This window comes from Sycon ciliatum, chromosome 8, assembly GCF_964019385.1.
Source record: "Sycon ciliatum chromosome 8, ocSycCili1.1, whole genome shotgun sequence".
NCBI classification, from domain to species: domain Eukaryota; kingdom Metazoa; phylum Porifera; class Calcarea; order Leucosolenida; family Sycettidae; genus Sycon; species Sycon ciliatum.
The window spans coordinates 22597238-22616839 of record NC_088650.1 but is presented as its reverse complement, the minus strand read 5'-3'; the positions used below and the strand labels follow the sequence as shown (position 1 = coordinate 22616839).

The 19602-nt window shown below is 50.0% G+C and overlaps 2 protein-coding genes across 2 annotated transcripts in view; one reads left to right on the top strand and one right to left on the bottom strand.

Annotated features, from left to right (window-relative positions):
* The window catches only part of LOC135822358 (conserved oligomeric Golgi complex subunit 7-like), a 14744-nt gene extending 5181 nt beyond the window's left edge, over nucleotides 1–9563 (bottom strand). Inside the window, exons 1-2 of the mRNA XM_065335100.1 lie at nucleotides 9399–9563; nucleotides 8131–8220 (exon numbers count right to left, since the gene is read on the bottom strand). Coding sequence (XP_065191172.1) covers nucleotides 8131–8220; nucleotides 9399–9443 — 135 coding nt within the window. The 5' untranslated portion in view covers nucleotides 9444–9563. The remainder of the gene's footprint in view (nucleotides 1–8130; nucleotides 8221–9398) is intronic.
* Nucleotides 9564–10048: 485 nt separating this feature from the next.
* Nucleotides 10049–16414, top strand: LOC135823629 (uncharacterized). Its single transcript, XM_065336476.1, has one exon. It carries the CDS (start codon nucleotides 10049–10051, stop codon nucleotides 16412–16414), a length of 6366 nt encoding a protein of 2121 aa, XP_065192548.1.
* Nucleotides 16415–19602: the final 3188 nt, after the last annotated feature.

Here is a 19602-nt window from a genome sequence, read left to right as displayed (position 1 = left end):
ATGTATCCATTGATAGCTCCGAGGCCATTCTGAAATTGGCCACAAACGAGATTCTGGTTCGTGGGAAACGAATTTTCCCCATCCCTGTGGAAAGCCCTACTCTGCAGTTGCACACCCACGACACATCTGTCTGGGTGGCAGACTCCGCCATCACCACCGTTCTTGCAAAGTACGGTACAACTCTGGGGCCTGTACGGCACGGCCGTTTGAGCAGCCGTAAATGTTTTGCTTCGATGAAGAGAGACAGGTGGATGAGCATCCTAACCGCAGTGCATATGCATGCCTGTTTGTTTAGGATGGACTCCCGGATCACCAGAGTCGTCACAACGGTACGGTACACGTACACAGACAATGTGGTGGTGGGCGACAATGGAGTCCGATTGAATTTGGTGCGTATAAAGACCACCAAACAGCAATGGTTTAGCGACGGCCACTCGACGGTGACGACACGTCGCACAAAAAATATAGCGTCCAAAACCCTCAAGATGTGGATCAACTAGTGGCAGCGCCTGGACAGCATGAGAACTCCGCGTGAGTGCGTGTGCGGGTGTGTGTGCCACCGTTACTCATGCATGATGCACTCCATGCAAACACTCGCATGCACCACAACAACCAAACGCCTAATGTTCCTGCATTTCTCCAACAATAATGACCCTGCGACATCTAGTGACAAGCTTTGCAAAGTGCACCTGCTCATTGACCTGTTTGTCAGCCGTTTTTAAGAGGTGTACACCCCTAGTAAAAAAGAATTCAATAGATGAGGAGCTGGTGGCATGGAAGGGGAGATTCGGCTTCCGACAGTATATACCGTCGAAGAGAGGGTGCTTTGGAATAAAGGTATATGCTCTTTGTGAGGATAGTGGATACATGCATAGTTTCCTTGTGTATGTTGGAAAGGACCAGACCATGTTCACTGCCGACGTGGTCAAGGAGCTTGGTGTATCTGGTGCTGTGGTTGCGAAGCTGATGCCGCCGCTTGAGAGCCAAGGATACCACCTCTACGTGGATAACTGGTACTTGAGCATGCCATTAGCCAACTACCTGGTGCAACACCAGATTGCTGTCTGTGGCACTGTCCGCAAGAACCAAGTCGGTCTGCCGAAACGTCTCACTGGCTACAAGCAGCTCAAGAAAGGCGAATATACATACCGCAGCTCACAAGGCGTTCTGGTCGTAAAACTTCAAGATACCAAGGAAGTGATGTTCATGACCACTCTACAAAAGGTGAACGTCACTTCGACAGGAAAGCGAGACAAGGATGGCAAAGCTGCCAAAAAGCTTCAGCTAGTGGTTGACTACAACTGGCACATTGGTGGTATCGACCACAATGACGCCAAGCTATCCTTTTAGACTGCGCACGAAAAGCCGCAAAGTGGTATAAAAAAATAGCCACACACGTAATCGAGGAGGGAGTGCTGAATGCATATGTCTTGTACAGACAGGCTGGCGACAAGAAAAAGCACTACGATTTCATTCGCACTGCCATGAAAGAGCTGCTTGCTGAAGGAATCCAGGAGCGATGTCAGAAGCTCTGCGCAGTTTGCTGGGCACGAGGAGTGCGTAAAGATCGTCGTCATTGCTGCCTCCAGTGTCAAGGGCAACCTGGATTGTGTGCTGCTCCTTGTTTTAGCATTTATCACACTCAGTATAATTATGGACAGCATTAGTACTGGTGTGGAGTGGAGTTGCAGCTATTCAATCTTAGTGTATGTGATTTGAACGGAACTATACGCAGTTTCGAAATTGTAGTGTAAGTACAAGTAGTTCACAATATGGGCCATCCAAAGCAAAAACAGGCCTAAGGGGTCAAATTTTGGAAAATTGTTTTTTGATTGGAATTTGTATATGGATATAGTCAAGTGGTGTGCTTCACTGTCCGAAGAGTGCTCAATGCCCATGTAGAGCAGAGCCTTGTACACAAGAGAGAGTTTGGAAGCTTTGCTACAACTCTGAGTTTCACGTATTACTACGATCATCAGGCAACTGATGGATCCAAAACGGGCAGCCAAAACATAAGGGGGAGCAAGGTGGGAAATTCTGAGATTGCCTGGGCCGACAAGACCCGCTCCCTCAACAAGAGGTCAGAGCTTAGAAGCTAGAGATTGCCTGGGCCGACAAGACCCGCTCCCTCAACAAGAGGTCAGAGCTTAGAAGCTAGAGATTGCCTGGGCCTAGGACCCGCTCCCTCAACAAGAGGTCAGAGCTTAGAAGCTAGAGATTGCCTGGGCCGACAAGACCCGCTCCCTCAACAAGAGGTCAGAGCTTGTGTCCAAGTGTCGTCATGAAAACAAGTTCTACCTCTGTAACTTTGCCCGCAAGGTCAAGTGAATCTAGCTGGTAGTCCCGCTGCCTAGTGTGTGTGTGTGTGTGTGTGTGTGTGTGCGTGCGTGCGTGCGTGTGTGTGTGTACCCATATGGTGCAGTGGTATGTGCAGTCGATTTCCAATCGAGAGGTTGCGGGTTCAATTCCCGACGATTATGGTCGCACACGTCTTTCTTCTCTTTCTCGGTCTTTTCCTGACTTTTCTTTCATTCTCCTGCGTGGTTACCAACAGCCAGTGTATGCCGGAGTATGTGGTGTGGTGTGTGTGTAGAAAAAAAAGAAAAAAGAAAAAAATGGAAAAATGGAAAATAGGGATTCACTGGCCAGAAAAAGTCACTTCAATTAGCTGTGTGGTGGATACCAGGCTAAAAATAGTGGCGGTCAATTCATCAGCCTTGCAAGCTGTTGAATGGTGTAATCCCAGCACAAGTTGCTATGTCTAACATAGCTGTTCGCTATCATCGCTTCCGCGATGGGCAGGTCTGAGGTCTGAGTGTGTGTGTGTGTGAGTGTGTGTGTGAGTGTGTGTGTGAGTGTGTGTGTGTGTGTGTGTGTGTGTGTTTGTGTGCATGCGTGAGAAAGAGAGTGCGTGTGGGTGATTGGATAAGTGCGGGTGCAAGTATGTGTGCGGTAGGTGTGGGAATGAAAGGATGAGTATTGTGGCCGTGTGTGTGTGTGTGTGTGTGTGTGTGTGTGTGTGTGTGTGTGTGAGAGAGAGAGAGAGAGGGAGAGAGAGAGAGAGAATGTTTGTGTGAGATTTGGAGAATGTGTGTGTGTATGTAAGATTTAGAGAATGTGTGTGTGAGATTTGGAGAGTGTGTGTGTGTATGTGTGTGTGTGTGTGTGTGTGTGTGTGATATAGAGAATGAATGTGTGTGTGCGTGAGAGAGAGAGATTTAGAGAATGTGTGTGTGGACGCGCGTGTGAGTGTATGTGTATGTGAGAAAAGGGAGAGAGTGTGGGTGTATGTTTGTGTAGTGGTGTGGGAATGTGTGGATTTGGCATTTGTCCCCAGCTCTATTCTATATCATTCACGTCGGAACTACTGCTGCACAGCCCCAAGTCTGAAGACTTGGCAACTTCACGCCTTCACCGGACTCTTGCGCTATGATATGCGTCGCCTATGACACCCTCAGAATTTCCCAAGATTGCTCCCCCTTATGTTTTGGCTGCCCGTTTTGGATCCATCAGTTGCCTGATGATCGTAGTAATACGTGAAACTCAGAGTTGTAACAAAGCTTCCAAACTCTCTCTTGTGTTTATATGGATATAGTGAACCTCTGTACAAAATTTCAGACTGATACGACACATTAATCATGCTTAAAATCACTTTATTATGTCTTGGGGTCCATATTCTACTATCGCAAACAGTATTTTCATCTTTCACTGTCGTTTGTTCCACATACACGATGTTTTCTAAGCCCAGGTTGCTTCTTTGCCTTGGCTAAGATAGGGCAGTACTTCCTTGTTGAGGTAGGAGCAGCGCTGTTGTCACGATCCACTGGGCGCAAGGATTGCAGGGCGACCAGCTGGAACGCCAGCATTGGTTTCAATAAGTTTTTCTTAAATTCAGGACCATCGCTGATCTCGCGCACCCACACTGTTCCCACATTGCACATACTAGCGAGGTCAGACGCGTGACCAGTTCACGGACTTCGCTTGTCGCGCTTGGCCCATCCCCGGCCCATAGAAAATCGATGATGTTAATGGCACATAGGTTTTTACTCGATTTTTCGATTTTTACGGGAGGCATCAAAACTGACCTGCGTTTGAACTTCGCTTGTGCAGTCTCCTTGCTCTTTTTGGGCAATTTCAAGTTTCTAGTCCTTTGGTAAGGATATGGAGCAATGCCTCCACCCGTTCGCGCGGCGTCCAGACGTTTCTCTGTCGACGCGCTGTCTCTCGCTTTTTGCCAATATTCGAGGGCGGGTTTCGGTCCTTGCGCCTCTTGTTACGCCTTAGGTTGTTGCTGCATCGTGTTCAGCGCCCCCTAATCCTTCGGACTGCCAAGTTTCATTGGCGTAACAAGAGGCGCACCGACGTTATGGCTCCCGACTGGTGTCACTGTCCAGCAAGGAGGATTGCTTTGGGAAGGCATGTGCACCAATCTAAAAAGCAACAGAAGCAAGCGAATCGCCATCAATCCGATTAAACTTCGCTTGCGTCTGGTGTGCAGCATTTTGTATCTATTCAGAAGCTTGTTGGTGATGAAGGTAAGGAGATGGCTACTTCAGTCCCGGTCCCAGGTACTGTTTCGGAAAGCTATGTCTTTCTTGCAAAGTTTTGTCCAATTGTATGCATCATTTCAGAAATGGAAACTATTTCCAATGCTGTCAGTGTTACTCAATCAAGGCAACACTACAAATAGTTGTCAGCCAAACATAACCTGTGTGAGAGAGAAAGTGAGGAACGTTCACTTTCACACAGACAATGTCTCTAACAAAGTCTCTCTACTGTACTACTCCAGAACAAACAATACGTTCGAGCACAATTATGTTTTCAAATTCCTGATCGTCTGCAGAAACTTGTCTTGAGAAAGCGCTTCTTCCGACATCATCCATCAACAGCAGCCACCGCTCCCGTTGCCACCAACTCGTCATTAGATCCCAAATATCTTACCATCACCGGTTCACAGCAAATAGTACATGCACTGGCGATCCTTGAAGACAATTGCACATTTCCCTTCTCTGCAGAGGAACAAACATTTTCTCTTCAGAAAGTAATAGTTTTCGGCTCGAGTGCTGCACGCAGCGGTGCCACTAGCATAGCGAAGTACACGCACGTGACACGCGAGATTACATCATGCACTCTCCGTCGCGACTTGGGACCCGAGTGCCGGGTGCCATTTTTCGAGCTCCCACGCGTACATTCGTCGCGACAAAAAAATCACGTAGTCGGGCTCCTTTCAACACCCATAACTCTCTTCCAGTTGCTCTAACCCAGCCCAAATTTTAGATTTGAACGCCTGAAGCTCTAAGCTTTCCGTAGATACCCAATTCGATAGGGTTTTCCAAAATTTAATTTTCGCCTGACCTCGCTACACATACATCTGTTTGCGGCTTTATAAACTCCACATCAGAGCACCGATTGACCCAAGTCCTTCTGAAAACTACTTCATAGGACACTGCATCATCTTACTCACACTCTGCAGAACACTTGTACACAAGGAGCTTGGACAGTGATGCTGGCAGGTACCGGTAGGTTGGGGCTACTCCTGCTCTGCCCCCGTGGTGCAGCTGGCTGTGGCATCCCATGGACGGATGCATACTTCCTAATGAAGGTCACAACACGCTCAGCAACATCCGCAGGAGTCACATTCACAGGAGTCACATTCACAGGCGATTTGCCAGCCAAGCCATGCAAGGGTGGTTCTGCTTTTGCATCTCCCACAATGCCCTGTAGCGACTTCAGCATATAAGGACTGAGACCAAACACATCGAGTGCCACAGACTGACAAACCTGAGATCCCATGGCCCAGCAGTGAATACGAATAGTGGTGTCGCGCGGAGCCAGGTTCAGAGCGAAGCGCAGTTGTCAGTAGCTGCTTCGCGCTGAACATAAGCTCTTCCAGCAGCTTGGGCGACAGCGATTCGTAGTAGTTCTTGCCCTTACAGCTGCAGCCGTATGATTTCAGGTCTCGAATATCTGCAGCGATTAGGGCACGCTCTTGATCTGCTGATCCCTGCCCTGTCGCGCCGGCGCCGTCATCGCTGTCGGAAGCAGCGGAAAGTTCGCTGTGTACAGTACAGTACAGACTCACTGGAATCGCCGCTGAGGGCTTCTCCGTAGTTGACGCGTTTTTTCTGTAACTTGATGCTGCTATCACTGTCAGATGAGCCATCCGAGTGTTCCTCCGCGGCAACTGCCTGCTGTATTTGACCCTCAGCGGAGCTCGACTCGCCTGACTCGGAAATTTGATAGTAGCTTGCGTCAAGTGGTTCAAGTGCATTTCGCTCTTCCGCAGCCAGCCCAATGGGCTCCAAACTGCGATGACGACTCATTCTGCATGTGCACTACACTCGATCCAACTATCTTGTGAGCTTTTCTCAAGATCGTCTTCTTCAAAAGCTAGTCGCCCACTCGCTTTCTTGTCGACGACAAGGATGTAGTCGAAACAAAACAATCTGATCACTTCCAAGCCGCGCAGGCGCGCACGCTTTTCCAAAAAGTTACGTCACCTTTGAAACGTCATAACTTGATAATTGATATTAGGTCGTTTTCTGCTTTGGACGGCCCATATTGCATTTTCCGTAAAAGTGCCTCCACTATTATTGGCCATAACTTTGTTTTGTTGGTTTTCATAAACAAAAACAGTTTTGAGCCAGGTATATGTCCAAGAACGATTTGCAACACAGTTCAAAGCCATATCAGGATTTTTGAAATTTTAGCCAATTTTGCCTCCGCTACAGGCGTTTTGTGTTGTTCAACAGGTTACCGTAATGTCGCGTGCATAAGCCGGATTTGTGCATAAGCCTGTCTCGTGTAGAAGCATGAAATCTGCAACAGCTTTTCGCGTACAAGCCTGTCGCATGCATAAGCCGGGCCAGTACACGAGACGCGCCACGTGTCGCGTGCGTAAGCCGGGCTACTACGCAAGACTGGTGAGCATGTTCTTTATCATCGTACTCCACACCTCATGACCTGAAAAGGAGTTGAACTCTACTGTGAAGCTGCTGGTGTTTGATGAGTTGGCTTGTTCGTTTGTGTGTGTGTGTGTGTGTGTGTGTGTGTGTGTGTGTGTGTGTGTGTGTGTGTGTGTGTGTGTGTGTGTGTGTGTGTGTGAGAGAGAGAGAGAGAGAGAGAGAGAGAGAGAGAGAGAGAGAGAGAGAGAGAGAGAGAGAGAGAGAGAGAGAGAGAGAGAGAGAGAGAAAGGAGAGGGGGGACGCGGTTCAGGGAGCGAAAAAAAGAGAAAAAAAATCCCGTTGGAAAATGTTGGTTTTGACGTCCAAAAGTCAGCAGTTTGCGCATACAAGCCTGGTCATTGAGTGGTGCTTGTCATATAAGCCTGTCTCGTGTATAAGCCTGTCTTGTGTACAAGCCTGACTCCATCACCGGCTTATAGGCATATAAGCCCCGGCTAATGCACGCGACATTACGGTAACACAGTTAGGTGCAATCGGCATTCTGCCCATCAAACAGTGCGTCCAAAGTGCACACACTGAAAATACGGCGTCACTAGCACCTTTCCATATTAGTGCATATGGCCACAGCCAGCTAAAACAGGTCTTAGAGTGAAACTTTTCGGAAAAAATCCAGAAAATTGTCACTTTGCTTGCCAGCTGCTTGAACTAGCCTGCCAAAACAAGTCACTTAGTGTGAGAACGAAGTTAGACAAGATGCTATCGCCACCGGATGACGAATGAAGCACAGTATCAGATGCGCTCGACAGCTCCGTCACGTCTCAAAAATATTCCGAAACCCCAAAGACATGTTTTAGCTGACCTCGGCCCATATCGTGTCCCTTTGTTATTTGTATCTGTAGCACAGTCTTTTCCTTACTCATATCCACAATTCATTCATTCTCATGTAATTTTGCTCGTTGAATTTATTCATCTGTAGCTCTGCACGGATCATTGGCTGCTGTCCATCCCTACAGATACACTACTACTCAGTATATTAATAAGGCAGCCACCAGTACACCTCAGCTCAAGCATCCAAGTATTGAACAAATTTCAATTGCGAATACCTCAAAAACAATGTGGGGGTATGGACAAACAATGCGGACGAACAACATTTGACTGCCGTGACATTACGTAATTGAGTATGTATACAATAATTTGCATGGGAGAGTTCTGAGCTCAAACTTACATGTTGTATGTAGTCTTGTGGTGCTAAACTGAACATTGGAACACTGGCACCACCGCCTTCTGAGGAGGAGTCTCCCATTGAGGACCACACCTAACAACACCAACACCATCACCACCACCAACAACAACAGCACACCACGATTACCATGACCCCACGACCACGACCACCACCACCAACATGACACGAATATACAGAAAAGGCAAAGTTACGTTAAAAGTACGATAAATACATGTAGAGTAAAAGCTCAGAAATCCGATAAGAAGAAATGGATGTCATCCCTAAGGAAACTACAGCAAAAGCCCAGAGATCCAACTACCTTTCCGACCGAGCAAAGTGTTCCCATTTCCGATATGGCCTGATGCATTTCATATGTGCACAGATGGGGTCTGCAAAAGTGAGGTGGTCGGACACCGAGGTTCCTCTGCATTGCAGGATAGATTCAATGTTCCTGACCTGCAAAAGGGCCGGACTCAAGGGCAAAGCATGCTGCAAATCAGCAGTCTTGTCTTTCAACGATCACCACACGGCACAACATACGAGTTATCACAAACATGTAGCGTACGCAGTGCGTTCTGTGCTGTATCCATCTTGTCATACTCGGGGTGGACTTGAAATTGATCCCACACCAGCGGTACCCAAGGCTGTCCAGGAATGAAATACTGTGAGGTGAGTTCCTTTGAATATATTTCAAGTGCATTGCCTGAAGTCCTTGCTGCTGCTGCTGCTTAAATCTCTAGTAAGACATTCTGGTTGGTACATAACCCAGCCGACAACAGCCAACTCAATATTGTCGAGTCTGACGATGTCAGGCATAACTGCCGCAAGATCCACGGCGGCTCCAGGCATAGAGCGTGTACATGTCCGTCGTCACTGCTGCTACCCTACATGGCACTGCTGCTACCCTACATGGCACTGCTGCTACCCTACATGGCACTGCTGCTACCCTACATGGCACTGCTCAACTAATAGCCTATCAGTGGCTAATCCTGATCACCGATTGCCAGCGTTTCCCATGAGCGCGGTTGGAGTACGACTGTCAGTTATGAATGCAAGGCGCCCAGCAACCGGGCATGAAGCGCCTGGAACACGTGGCAAAATAGTGCTCAATTAACGCTCACTGCCGGTCAGTCCATCTAGGAGCGGGGTTGTATCCTTTTCGTCCCCCAATCCCACTTCCCTAAGCCAGCAACACATGCCTCTAGCACACACACGAACCACGACCAAGAAATCTCCCCAATGTCTCCACTAAACTCACTCAAGTTACTTACCGCCAGATTGGCCACGTCCGCCAGTCTCATCCTCAGCTGTGACATGATGACGTCATATGCGTACAGGTGGGCTTTCTCGTTCAGCTGCAGAATGTGATGGCGACTGGTTGGCAGCAGTGCACCCGTACTGCTGGCCGATGTCACTGCGGTCAAACACAGTGCACAAACAACAACAACACAACACCACGTTACAAAACCTGGCGCCGGTGCATTGTTTGGTACTGTTCTAGTATAAGGTGATGAACAGCTTTTCAAAACTGTATGATTTATGTGTCTGTTTTCACTACAATCATTCTCTAGTTCTGTAGGTCATGTATGGTATCACTCATGCGTGAAATCATGTGATCATCAACCCTGTTTTTCCCGGGCTTGTGCTCCTGTGCACGAGACGTATGCTTCAGATGTATGGCCTTTTTCCCGCTGCACGGCATCTCACGTGCAGAGTTTTTCCGCGTGCAGTGCTCTAGCAGCTTTGGTTTTGTTGTTTTGCTTTCTCCTTGTTTTGAAAAGAGTTCATGGTGAACAGTGGTTGAATCCAATTCTAAGTTTCTTCTCAGTTTTAGCAGTGTCTTATGTTTGATATTCTTAGTGCATACAGTCTTCCAGAGAAAGAAAACAAACATACTGGTCCTTCGAGCCGGATCTTCAGGATGGACGAGCAGAGTGCCATACCTGGACAGCGAGTCAGTTCAAGATCAACGAAGGGCAAGCTGCCCAAGCGATTTATTTCCTCCGACGCAGACGTCGGAAACCTAACACAGCGAAGACATGATGAGAGAGGTGTAAGGACTAGTGCATCCGAAAGAAGAATAGCCAAGGAAGTCGAGAGACTACAGGCGGAGTTGGACAAGGAAGCAGAAGTGGCGAAGTTGCGACAAGAGTCGATCGCCATCCAACTCGATCTAATGAAGAAGGCAAGCACGGTGGAGAGGGCGAAGTCTGAGTTTCGTCGCCGCTCTTCCGCATCTGCTTACAGTGAGAACAGCAGCGAAGATAGAAGTGTCTACTCACCTTCCGATTTGGACCGACCAGTGGTCGGCACAGGACGTGGGTCTACACCACAGTCAGCTGATGGACTGGTCGAACCGACAGCCACAGTTACAGACGCAGCATATGCGTCGGGTGATGTTGAGGCAAACCCGGTGGAGATGGTGCTTGGGCAATCGCCAATAGTGCCACCCAGTGTTACTGGTTCAGCAAGTTCAGATGCTGATGACGACGAAACAGAGGTGGTTAGTTGCAGCTCCGACTACAGCAGAAGGCTGCCTCTGTGGTATGTTAGAGAACTAAGGAACAGAAAGTCGAACTCAGAACTGGCAGGGGACCAGCAGCAGCAGCAGCAACAACATGTCAGCAGATCCACACAGCAGTTTGTTGTCAGGAATCCAGGCAGACTACAGCCAACAACTACCCTGTCAAGGGCAGTAAGGACACCAGCACACCCAGTGAGCAGCAGACCAGTGCCAGCAGTGGATGCTGCTGTTCCGTCACCACCTGCTACTATCAGTGCAGTAGGCAGTAGCACCACCAGTGGAGCATCAGCAACTAGGCCGCATGGTGTGGACGGTCTCAGCGCACAGCGCGCCGTAGCCGCATCCAGCGCAGCGCCAACTCAACGCTCTGGCTTCGTGAGCCAGGCGTTCGCACCAATGACAGCACTTACAGCAGCCGCCCCTCCGTTTGTGCCGAAGCCCAGCGTGACGGTGCACGGAGCAGCTACCAGTAGTCAGCCGACAATCTCGCGTGAGGTCAGACCCGGCCTGACATACACCAGCACACCGGCGTATCCATATCAGCCTATGCCTGTACCACAGTACATGGTTTCAACAGCAGCACCCCAGTACCCGAGTAGCCAAGCACAAGCAGTGCCAGCCCACCAAATCGGACAGCATCAGGGTGCCCCGACAGTGACGCCGGCCTACCGCCCGAGTGGCCACCTCAAGGCACTGAAGCTGCCCATGTTTGATGGCAATGAAGACAATTACGTGAGATGGCGGCAGAAATTCATGGGACTGGTCGGCGCAGATCCGAATGTCACAGAATACTACAAGATGGCACGCCTGAGGGAGGCTCTCGCGGGTGGCTGTGCTGAGGAGCTGATAGAAGACGTCATGGACGGGCCGGGGGCCTATCAGGCAGCCATGCAGGAGATCGAGGCCTGGTATGGTGGTGAGGATCGTCAGATCGAGCGGCACGAGCAGGAAATCATTACGTGGCCGAAGATCACTACCATGAAAGACACTGAGAAGATAAAGAAGTTCGCATTGAAGCTGCGGAGTGTCCTGGTGAACATGAGGTCATGTGGTATAACCCCTGGCCGAGAGCTCTATCTCGCTGCAACGGAGAAAGTCCCGTCGTCAATGCTGCTCAAGTACTTTGAGAAGTATGATGACCAGAAATGCGATGTACAATCATTCGCGGACTGGCTGCTTCACGTCGTGCACATGATGCGGAAGGTGGACGAGCGCCAGCGCAACAGCTACAAGAGCCAAGCAGTGTCATCCAGCAGCAGTTCGGACAAGCGCCAGGCTGCTGCAGAAAGACAATCCGCTTGTGGCAGTCAGAGGACCAAATTGTCAGAGCGCCGTCAACACTACACTCTGACAACAGCCGCCGAGAGCAGCGAGCGGAAGTCAGCCGGTACTCCGAAGAGCTGCATCAAGTGCGGTAAGCAGCATCAACTTGCAGACTGCCATGAGTTCGCGAAGATGTCAGTTGCTGAACGCTGGAGCTTCGTGAAGCCCCTCAACATCTGCATCTGTTGCCTGAGACCGGCTAAGCATCGATCGGCAGAGTGTCGCAACAAGCCCTGCGACATGTGTGGGCGGAAGCACCACAGAATGTTACACTCGGAGAGAAAGCCCAGCGAACAGGCGCCGGTAGTTAAGGCACAAACCGCCGAAGGTGACAAAGCGGGTGCACATTCGTCTGCTGCCGTCAATGTCGGAGCCAGCTGCTTCGCGAGTGACAGTCTCTCCCAGTCTCAGCACGTATCGTTCATGACAGTGCCGGTGACAGTGAAGAATGGTCCTCACGTCGTCGAGGCTACCGCACTGCTAGATTCGGCATCATCCGTCAGCTTCATCAGAGAAGACCTGGCCAAGCAGCTGAGTTACAGCGGAGATGTCGAAACACTGACGACTACCGTACTAGGTGGCAAGACCATCCGAGGTGACCGTGAGAGAGTAGCGGTTACTATCACCCGACAGGGAGGCGACGAAGAGTCTGCATTCTCTGCCTTCGTCCTTCCAACAGTGACTGGTGCCATCAAGCCTGTCGACTGGAACGCGCAGAAACAGAACTGGACGCACCTGAGCGACATCAGGTTCCCAAGGCACCAGCAGCATGCTCAGGTGGACATCCTCATTGGACTCAATGCGGCACAGCTTCACACGTCCCTGGAGGAACGGCATGGCAAGCCTGGTGACCCGCTAGCTCGGTTGACACCACTCGGGTGGGTGTGTTACGGCGCAACTGACAACTCCTATGACCAGCCCGAGATGACATGTGTTGGTGCATCTCTCGTCGGGTCTACGCAGGACCTGAGACTAGATGAACTTGTCAACAGCTTCTGGGAGTTGGAGAAGGTCGGCATGGGTGAGACATACTCAACACCTGATGAGCAACGGGCAGAACAGCTAGTGACCGAGTCGATTCAACACGATGGATCGCGTTTTGAGATGGGCATCCCGTGGAGTGCGACGAGCGGGATTCCGAGCCTCGAGTCCAACGCAAAGCAGGCTGAGCAGCGGCTTCAGTCGTTGGAGCGCTCGCTCGCCAAACGACCGGCTGTGTACGAGGCATACCGGAACGTGCTGTCAACCTACATGACGAAGCACTACATCGAAGAAGTTGAGCCCACCACAGCGGCAGAGGACGGAAGTGATCAATGGTATCTTCCCCACTTCCCAGTCGTGAGAAATGATCGCGTGACCACCAAGGTGAGAGTCGTCTTCGATGCGTCCGTCAACTGGGGAGGTACGTCTATGAACGAGGAGATGTATGCTGGCAGAAAGACACAGAACAATATTGTTCACGTCCTGCTTCGCTTCTGCCTGGAGCCGGTGGCCCTGGTCGGCGATATATCAGAGATGTTTCTGCAGATCCAGCTACGTCAACAAGACCGCAAGTACCACCGCTTCTTGTGGCGGCACGACCCGCAGCACGAGCCGAAGGTGTACCAGTTCAACCGCATCGTCTTTGGTGTAAAAGCGTCACCGTACCTGGCGGGTAGAGCTCTCGAGGAGACCTCCAACAAGTTTGGCCATCTCTACTCAGCTGACGTATCGGCCGCGGTCCACGATGACACTTACGTAGATGACCTACTCCATTCGTGTGCTGATGATGACACAGCCAAGCGTGTGCGCCTCGAGGTGAAGTCACTACTCCATGATGGTGGATTCAACATCCGCAAGTGGCTGTCCAATTCTGCAGCAGTAATGGCCGATGTTCCAGAGGAGGATCGTGCGCCAGGAGCTGTTGCCGAGGTGGGTGATCACAGTCACAGCACGCTGCCATCCACGAAGACTCTAGGTGTCACCTGGAATGCTGAGTCCGACAAGTTCCTCTTCGTCTTCTCCGGCTGCGCAGCTGAGCAGATGACCAAGAGGACAGTCCTGAAGGAGATGTCCACAGTATTCGACCCGCGAGGACAGATCTGCCCGTTCACGATTCGCTCGCGGATGATGTTCCAGCAGCTATGCATCAAAGGGTATGGCTGGGACGATCAACTGGACGAGCATGATGCCAAGGCTTGGACGCAATGGTTCTCGGAGCTACCCTCACTCTCAGCAGTCCAAGTCGACCGGTGTTTCAAGGTGGCCACTCTCGACCCCTCCACTGCTGAGATCCAAGTGCACACGTTCACCGACGCATCTGATGGAGCGTACGCTGCTGCTACGTACATACGGTGCCAGTATCCAGACGGAACGGTGAAGACGACGCTAGCCCTGGCGAAGGCGAGACCATCTCCAATCCGCAAGCTCTCCATCCCAAAGTTGGAGCTGAAGGCAGCGGTCCTCGGCACGAAGCTGAGCCTCGAGGTGGAGAAAGCACTCAACCTGCCAGTCCGAGACCATGTATTCTGGACGGACAGTATGAACGTGCTGTATTGGGTCAGATCTCACAGCCGGAAGTTTCAGACCGACATCGGGAACAAAATCTCCGAGATTCACGCCGCTACCTCTGGAGCTCAATGGCGTCATATCCCGGGCCGACTCAACCCCGCAGACCTGCCAAGTCGTGGATTGACAGCGGAGAAGCTAGCTGACAATGAAGTCTGGTGGTCCGGACCGGAGTTCCTGTCGTCGCCTCCCGATCAGTGGCCAATTCGAGAGATCACTGTGCCATCATACGTCGGTGGAGAGACGAAGCGAGCCCTGGCATCTGCGTTTGTCACAACAGCAGCGGAGCCTGCACAGTCTCGCTTGTCACCAGCCAGGTACTCGTCATGGAAGAGACTTCTTCGCGTGACGTGCTGGTGCCTTCGTTTCCTCCGCAACTGCAAGCAGGCAGCTGGATCAACCAAAGCCAGTGCACCTGCCACATCAGATGGATTGCTGCAACCTCTCCCAGCCAGCAGCACAGAGGGGAGTTGCGACTGCAGCGGCAGTTGTGTTCCAGTACCGGAGCTGTCGGCTGAGGAGATGGTACTTTCAGAGAGGTACTGGCTCTCCGTTTCTCAACGCGTGTCCTATGGGCGCACCATCAGCCGTCTTGAGCGTGGCCAACCACTTGAGAATGGCGATCCGCTGCTGCCACTGAATCCAGAACTGGATACAAGTCAGCATCCTGCAGTGCTGATAGTCGGCGGACGGCTCGATAATGCTAGCACGAAGGTTACGGCATGCACACGCCGGCCCGTGATTCTCCCACCTAAGCACCAGATCACCTCACTCGTCATAGCATCGGAGGATGAGAAGTGTCATCACGAATTCGGAGTCAACTATCTACTCGCAAATCTCCGACAACGCTATTGGATCGTCCGCGGGAAGCAGGCAGTGAAGTCGCATCGACACGGTTGCAACGGCTGCAGACGACGGTGGAACAGGCCAGCATCCCAACTCATGGGACAGCTTCCTGAGCAGCGTGTCGCTATCACTGAACGAGTGTTCTCTGGCGTTGGCGTGGACTACGCCGGGCCGTTCTCGACAAGGCAAGGCCGTGGACGAAGCCGTGCCAAGCGTTATCTCTGCCTATTTACGTGTCTGGAGACACGTGCGTGTCATTTGGAAATGGCTTACGACATGACGGCGCAGGGGTTCTTGATGTGTTTCTCCCGATTCTGTAAGAGGCGAGGCACACCGAAGGATGTCGTCTCTGACAACGGCACCAATTTCGTCGCTACTGAAGCAGAGCTGCGAGACGCCGTGGAAGAGCTGGAGCGCTCTGAAGATGTCGCGGCAGACATGGCGTCAAACAAGATCAACTGGAGATTTAATCCACCAAGCGCGCCACATCACGGAGGTGTGTTCGAGTCTATGATCAAGCTGGCGAAGCGTGCAGTGTACGCCGTTCTCGAAAATGGAGTGTGCAGTGATGAAGAGCTTGCGACCGCATTCGTTCATGCGGAGGCTATGCTGAACGCCCGACCTCTTACGAGTATCAGTGACGATGCCGAGGATCTAGAGCCGCTAACGCCACTGCACTTCCTCGTGGGTCATCGCGATATCCACCACGCCATCGATCATCTGGAGCCTGACGGACAGCCTGATCCACATGACAGGTGGAGAGTTGTACAGCGCCTAACTCAAGACGTCTGGCGAAGGTTGGTGAAGGAGGTGGTTCCAACGTTGAACGTCCGGCAGAAGTGGCAGCAGAAGAAACGCAACATCAAGGTGGGCGATGTCGTCATCTGTGTTGACGCACACACCCCTAGAAGTACCTGGCCACTCGGTCGAGTGGTTGCTGTATACCCGGCTGAGGACGGTTGTGTACGCGTAGTGGACGTCAAGATCCGCAAGCGGGTGTACCGACGTGCTATCAATGTCCTGATTCCACTCGAGAGTGAGCAGTGAACTGTTAGCAGTAGTGAACAGTTTCGCTCCGTGTGAACTGCTAGCAGCAACGAACAGTATTGTACAGCAAAGTGACATGTTCTTAAGGAACATTGATATGGTCATGCACCCGACTTGGAGATCATTATCTGCTGTTTTTCTCATCATCTTAAAATTCAAAATTGTTCTTAGGTGACAGTCCAATTCTCCGGCGTTGGCCGTTCCACTCAAGTTTGGTGCAGCGTTCAATCCATGCTATACATGTAGTGTGATCTCTTCTGTTTACGTTAGCTTGCTCTCATCCGTCAACCATAGTTCTGCCTTATTCGAGCAAAGAGGGGAGAAATGTATGATTTATGTGTCTGTTTTCACTACAATCATTCTCTAGTTCTGTAGGTCATGTATGGTATCACTCATGCGTGAAATCATGTGATCATCAACCCTGTTTTTCCCGGGCTTGTGCTCCTGTGCACGAGACGTATGCTTCAGATGTATGGCCTTTTTCCCGCTGCATGGCATCTCACGTGCAGAGTTTTTCCGCGTGCAGTGCTCTAGCAGCTTTGGTTTTGTTGTTGTTTTTATTCTCCTTGTTTTGAAAAGAGTTCATGGTGAACAGTGGTTGAATCCAATTCTAAGTTTCTTCTCAGTTTTAGCAGTGTCTTATGTTTGATATTCTTAGTGCATACAGTCTTCCAGAGAAAGAAAACAAACACTGAATAATAACCTATCTACAAGTTTGGGCCTTTTTACCCGTGAATCTTCACTTTGCGACTAAACTATTCACAGCAGTGCCAAATTTTCTGGGTCACTGAATGTGGGTGCCAGCGCCCTACAAGCAAACCAAAAATCAAACCAATGCGACCCCAGACATTACAGCTGGCTCATGTTATAGAGTGGCACGTTGAAATTCAAAGGTGAGCACAAATGGTCAAAATCCGACATTTTCTCACCTTTATGCCCGTTCGCAGCTCAGAAAATGACAATGACCATCCTCATCTCGTTGTGTAGCTGGACATAGAGAAGGGCACCCAGAAAAAGACCCATATTTCTCTAAAGAACTCGCTGCTGAAAGCTGAATAATAACCTATCTCCAAGTTTGGGGCTTTTTATCCGTGAATCTTCACTTTGCGGCTAAACTATTCACAGCAGTGCCAAATTTTCTGGGTCACTGAATGTGGGTGCCAGCGCCCTACAAGCAAACCAAAAATCAAACCAATGCGACCACTGACATTACAGCTGGCTCATGTTATAGAGAGGTACATTGAAATTCAAAGGTGAGCACAAATGGTCAAAATCCGACATTTTCTCACCTTTATGCCCGTTCGCAGCTCAGAAAATGACAATGACCATCCTCATCTCGTTGTGTAGCTGGACATAGACAAGGGCACCCAGAAAAAGACACACATTTCCCTAAAGAACTCGCCCAGGGCTGCTGAAAGATGAATAATAACCTATCTCCAAGTTTGGGGCTTTTTACCCGTGAATCTTCACTTTGCGACTAAACCATTCACAGTGGTGCCAAATTTTCTGGGTCACTGAATGTGGACGCCAGCGCCCTACAAGCAAACCAAAAATCAAACCAATGCGACCACTGACATTACAGCTGGCTCATGTTATAGAGAGGTACGTTGAAATTCTAAGGTGAGCACAAATGGTCCAAATCCGACATTTTCTCACCTTTATGCCCGTTCGCAACTCAGAAAATGACAATGACCATCCTCCTGTCGTTGTGTAGCTGGACATAGACAAGGGCACCCAGAAAAAGATCCACATTTCTCTAAAGAACTCGCCCAGGGCTGCTGAAAGCTGAATAAAAACCTATCTCCAAGTTTGGGGCTTTTTACCCGTGAATCTTCAATTTGCGGCTAAACTATTCACAGCACTGCCAAATTTTCTGGGTCACTGAATGTGGGTGCCAGCGCCCTACAAGCCAACCAAAAATCAAACCAATGCGACCACTGACATTACAGCTGGCTCATGTTATAGAGAGGAACGTTGAAATTCAAAGGTGAGAACAAATGGTCAAAATCCGACATTTTCTCACCTTTATGCCCGTTCGCAGCTCAGAAAATGACAATGACCATCCTCATCTCGTTGTGTAGCTGGACATAGACAAGGGCACCCAGAAAAAGACACACATTTCTCTAAAGAACTCGCCCAGGGCTGCTGAAAGATAAATAATAACCTATCTCCAAGTTTGGGGCTTTTTACCCGTGAATCTTCACTTTGCGACTAAACTATTCCCAGCAGTGCCAAATTTTCTGGGTCACTGAATGTGGGTGCCAGCGCCCTACAAGCAAACCAAAAATCAAACCAATGCGACCCCAGACATTACAGCTGGCTCATGTTATAGAGTGGTACGTTGAAATTCAAAGGTGAGCACAAATGGGCAAAATCCGACATTTCCTCACCTTTATGCCCGTTCGCAGCTTAGAAAATGACAATGACCATCCTCATCTCGTTGTGTAGCTGGACATAGACAAGGGCACCCAGAAAAAGATCCACATTTCTCTAAAGAACTCGCCCAGGGCTGCTGAAAGCTGAATAATAACCTATCTCCAAGTTTGGGGCTTTTTACCCGTGAATCTTCACTTTGCGACTAAACTATTCACAGCAGTGCCAAATTTTCTGGGTCACTGAATGTGGGTGCCAGCGCCCTACAAGCAAACCAAAAATCAAACCAATGCGACCCCAGACATTACAGCTGGCTCATGTTATAGAGAGGTACGTTGAAATTCTAAGGTGAGCACAAATGGTCCAAATCCGACATTTTCTCACCTTTATGCCCGTTCGCAGCTCAAAAAATGACAATGACCATCCTCCTGTCGTTGTGTAGCTGGACATAGACAAGGGCACCCAGAAAAAGACCCATATTTCTCTAAAGAACTCGCCCAGGGCTGCTGAAAGCTGGATAATAACCTATCTCCAAGTTTGGGGCTTTTTACCCGTGAATCTTCACTTTGCGACTAAACCATTCACAGTGGTGCCAAATTTTCTGAGTCACTGAATGTGGACGCCAGCGCCCTACAAGCAAACCAAAAATAAAACCAATGCGACCACTGACATTACAGCTGGCTCATGTTATAGAGAGGTACGTTGAAATTCAAAGGTGAGCACAAATGGTCAAAATCCGACATTTTCTCACCTTTATGCCCGTTCGCAGCTCAGAAAATGACAATGACCATCCTCCTGTCGTTTTGTAGCTGGAC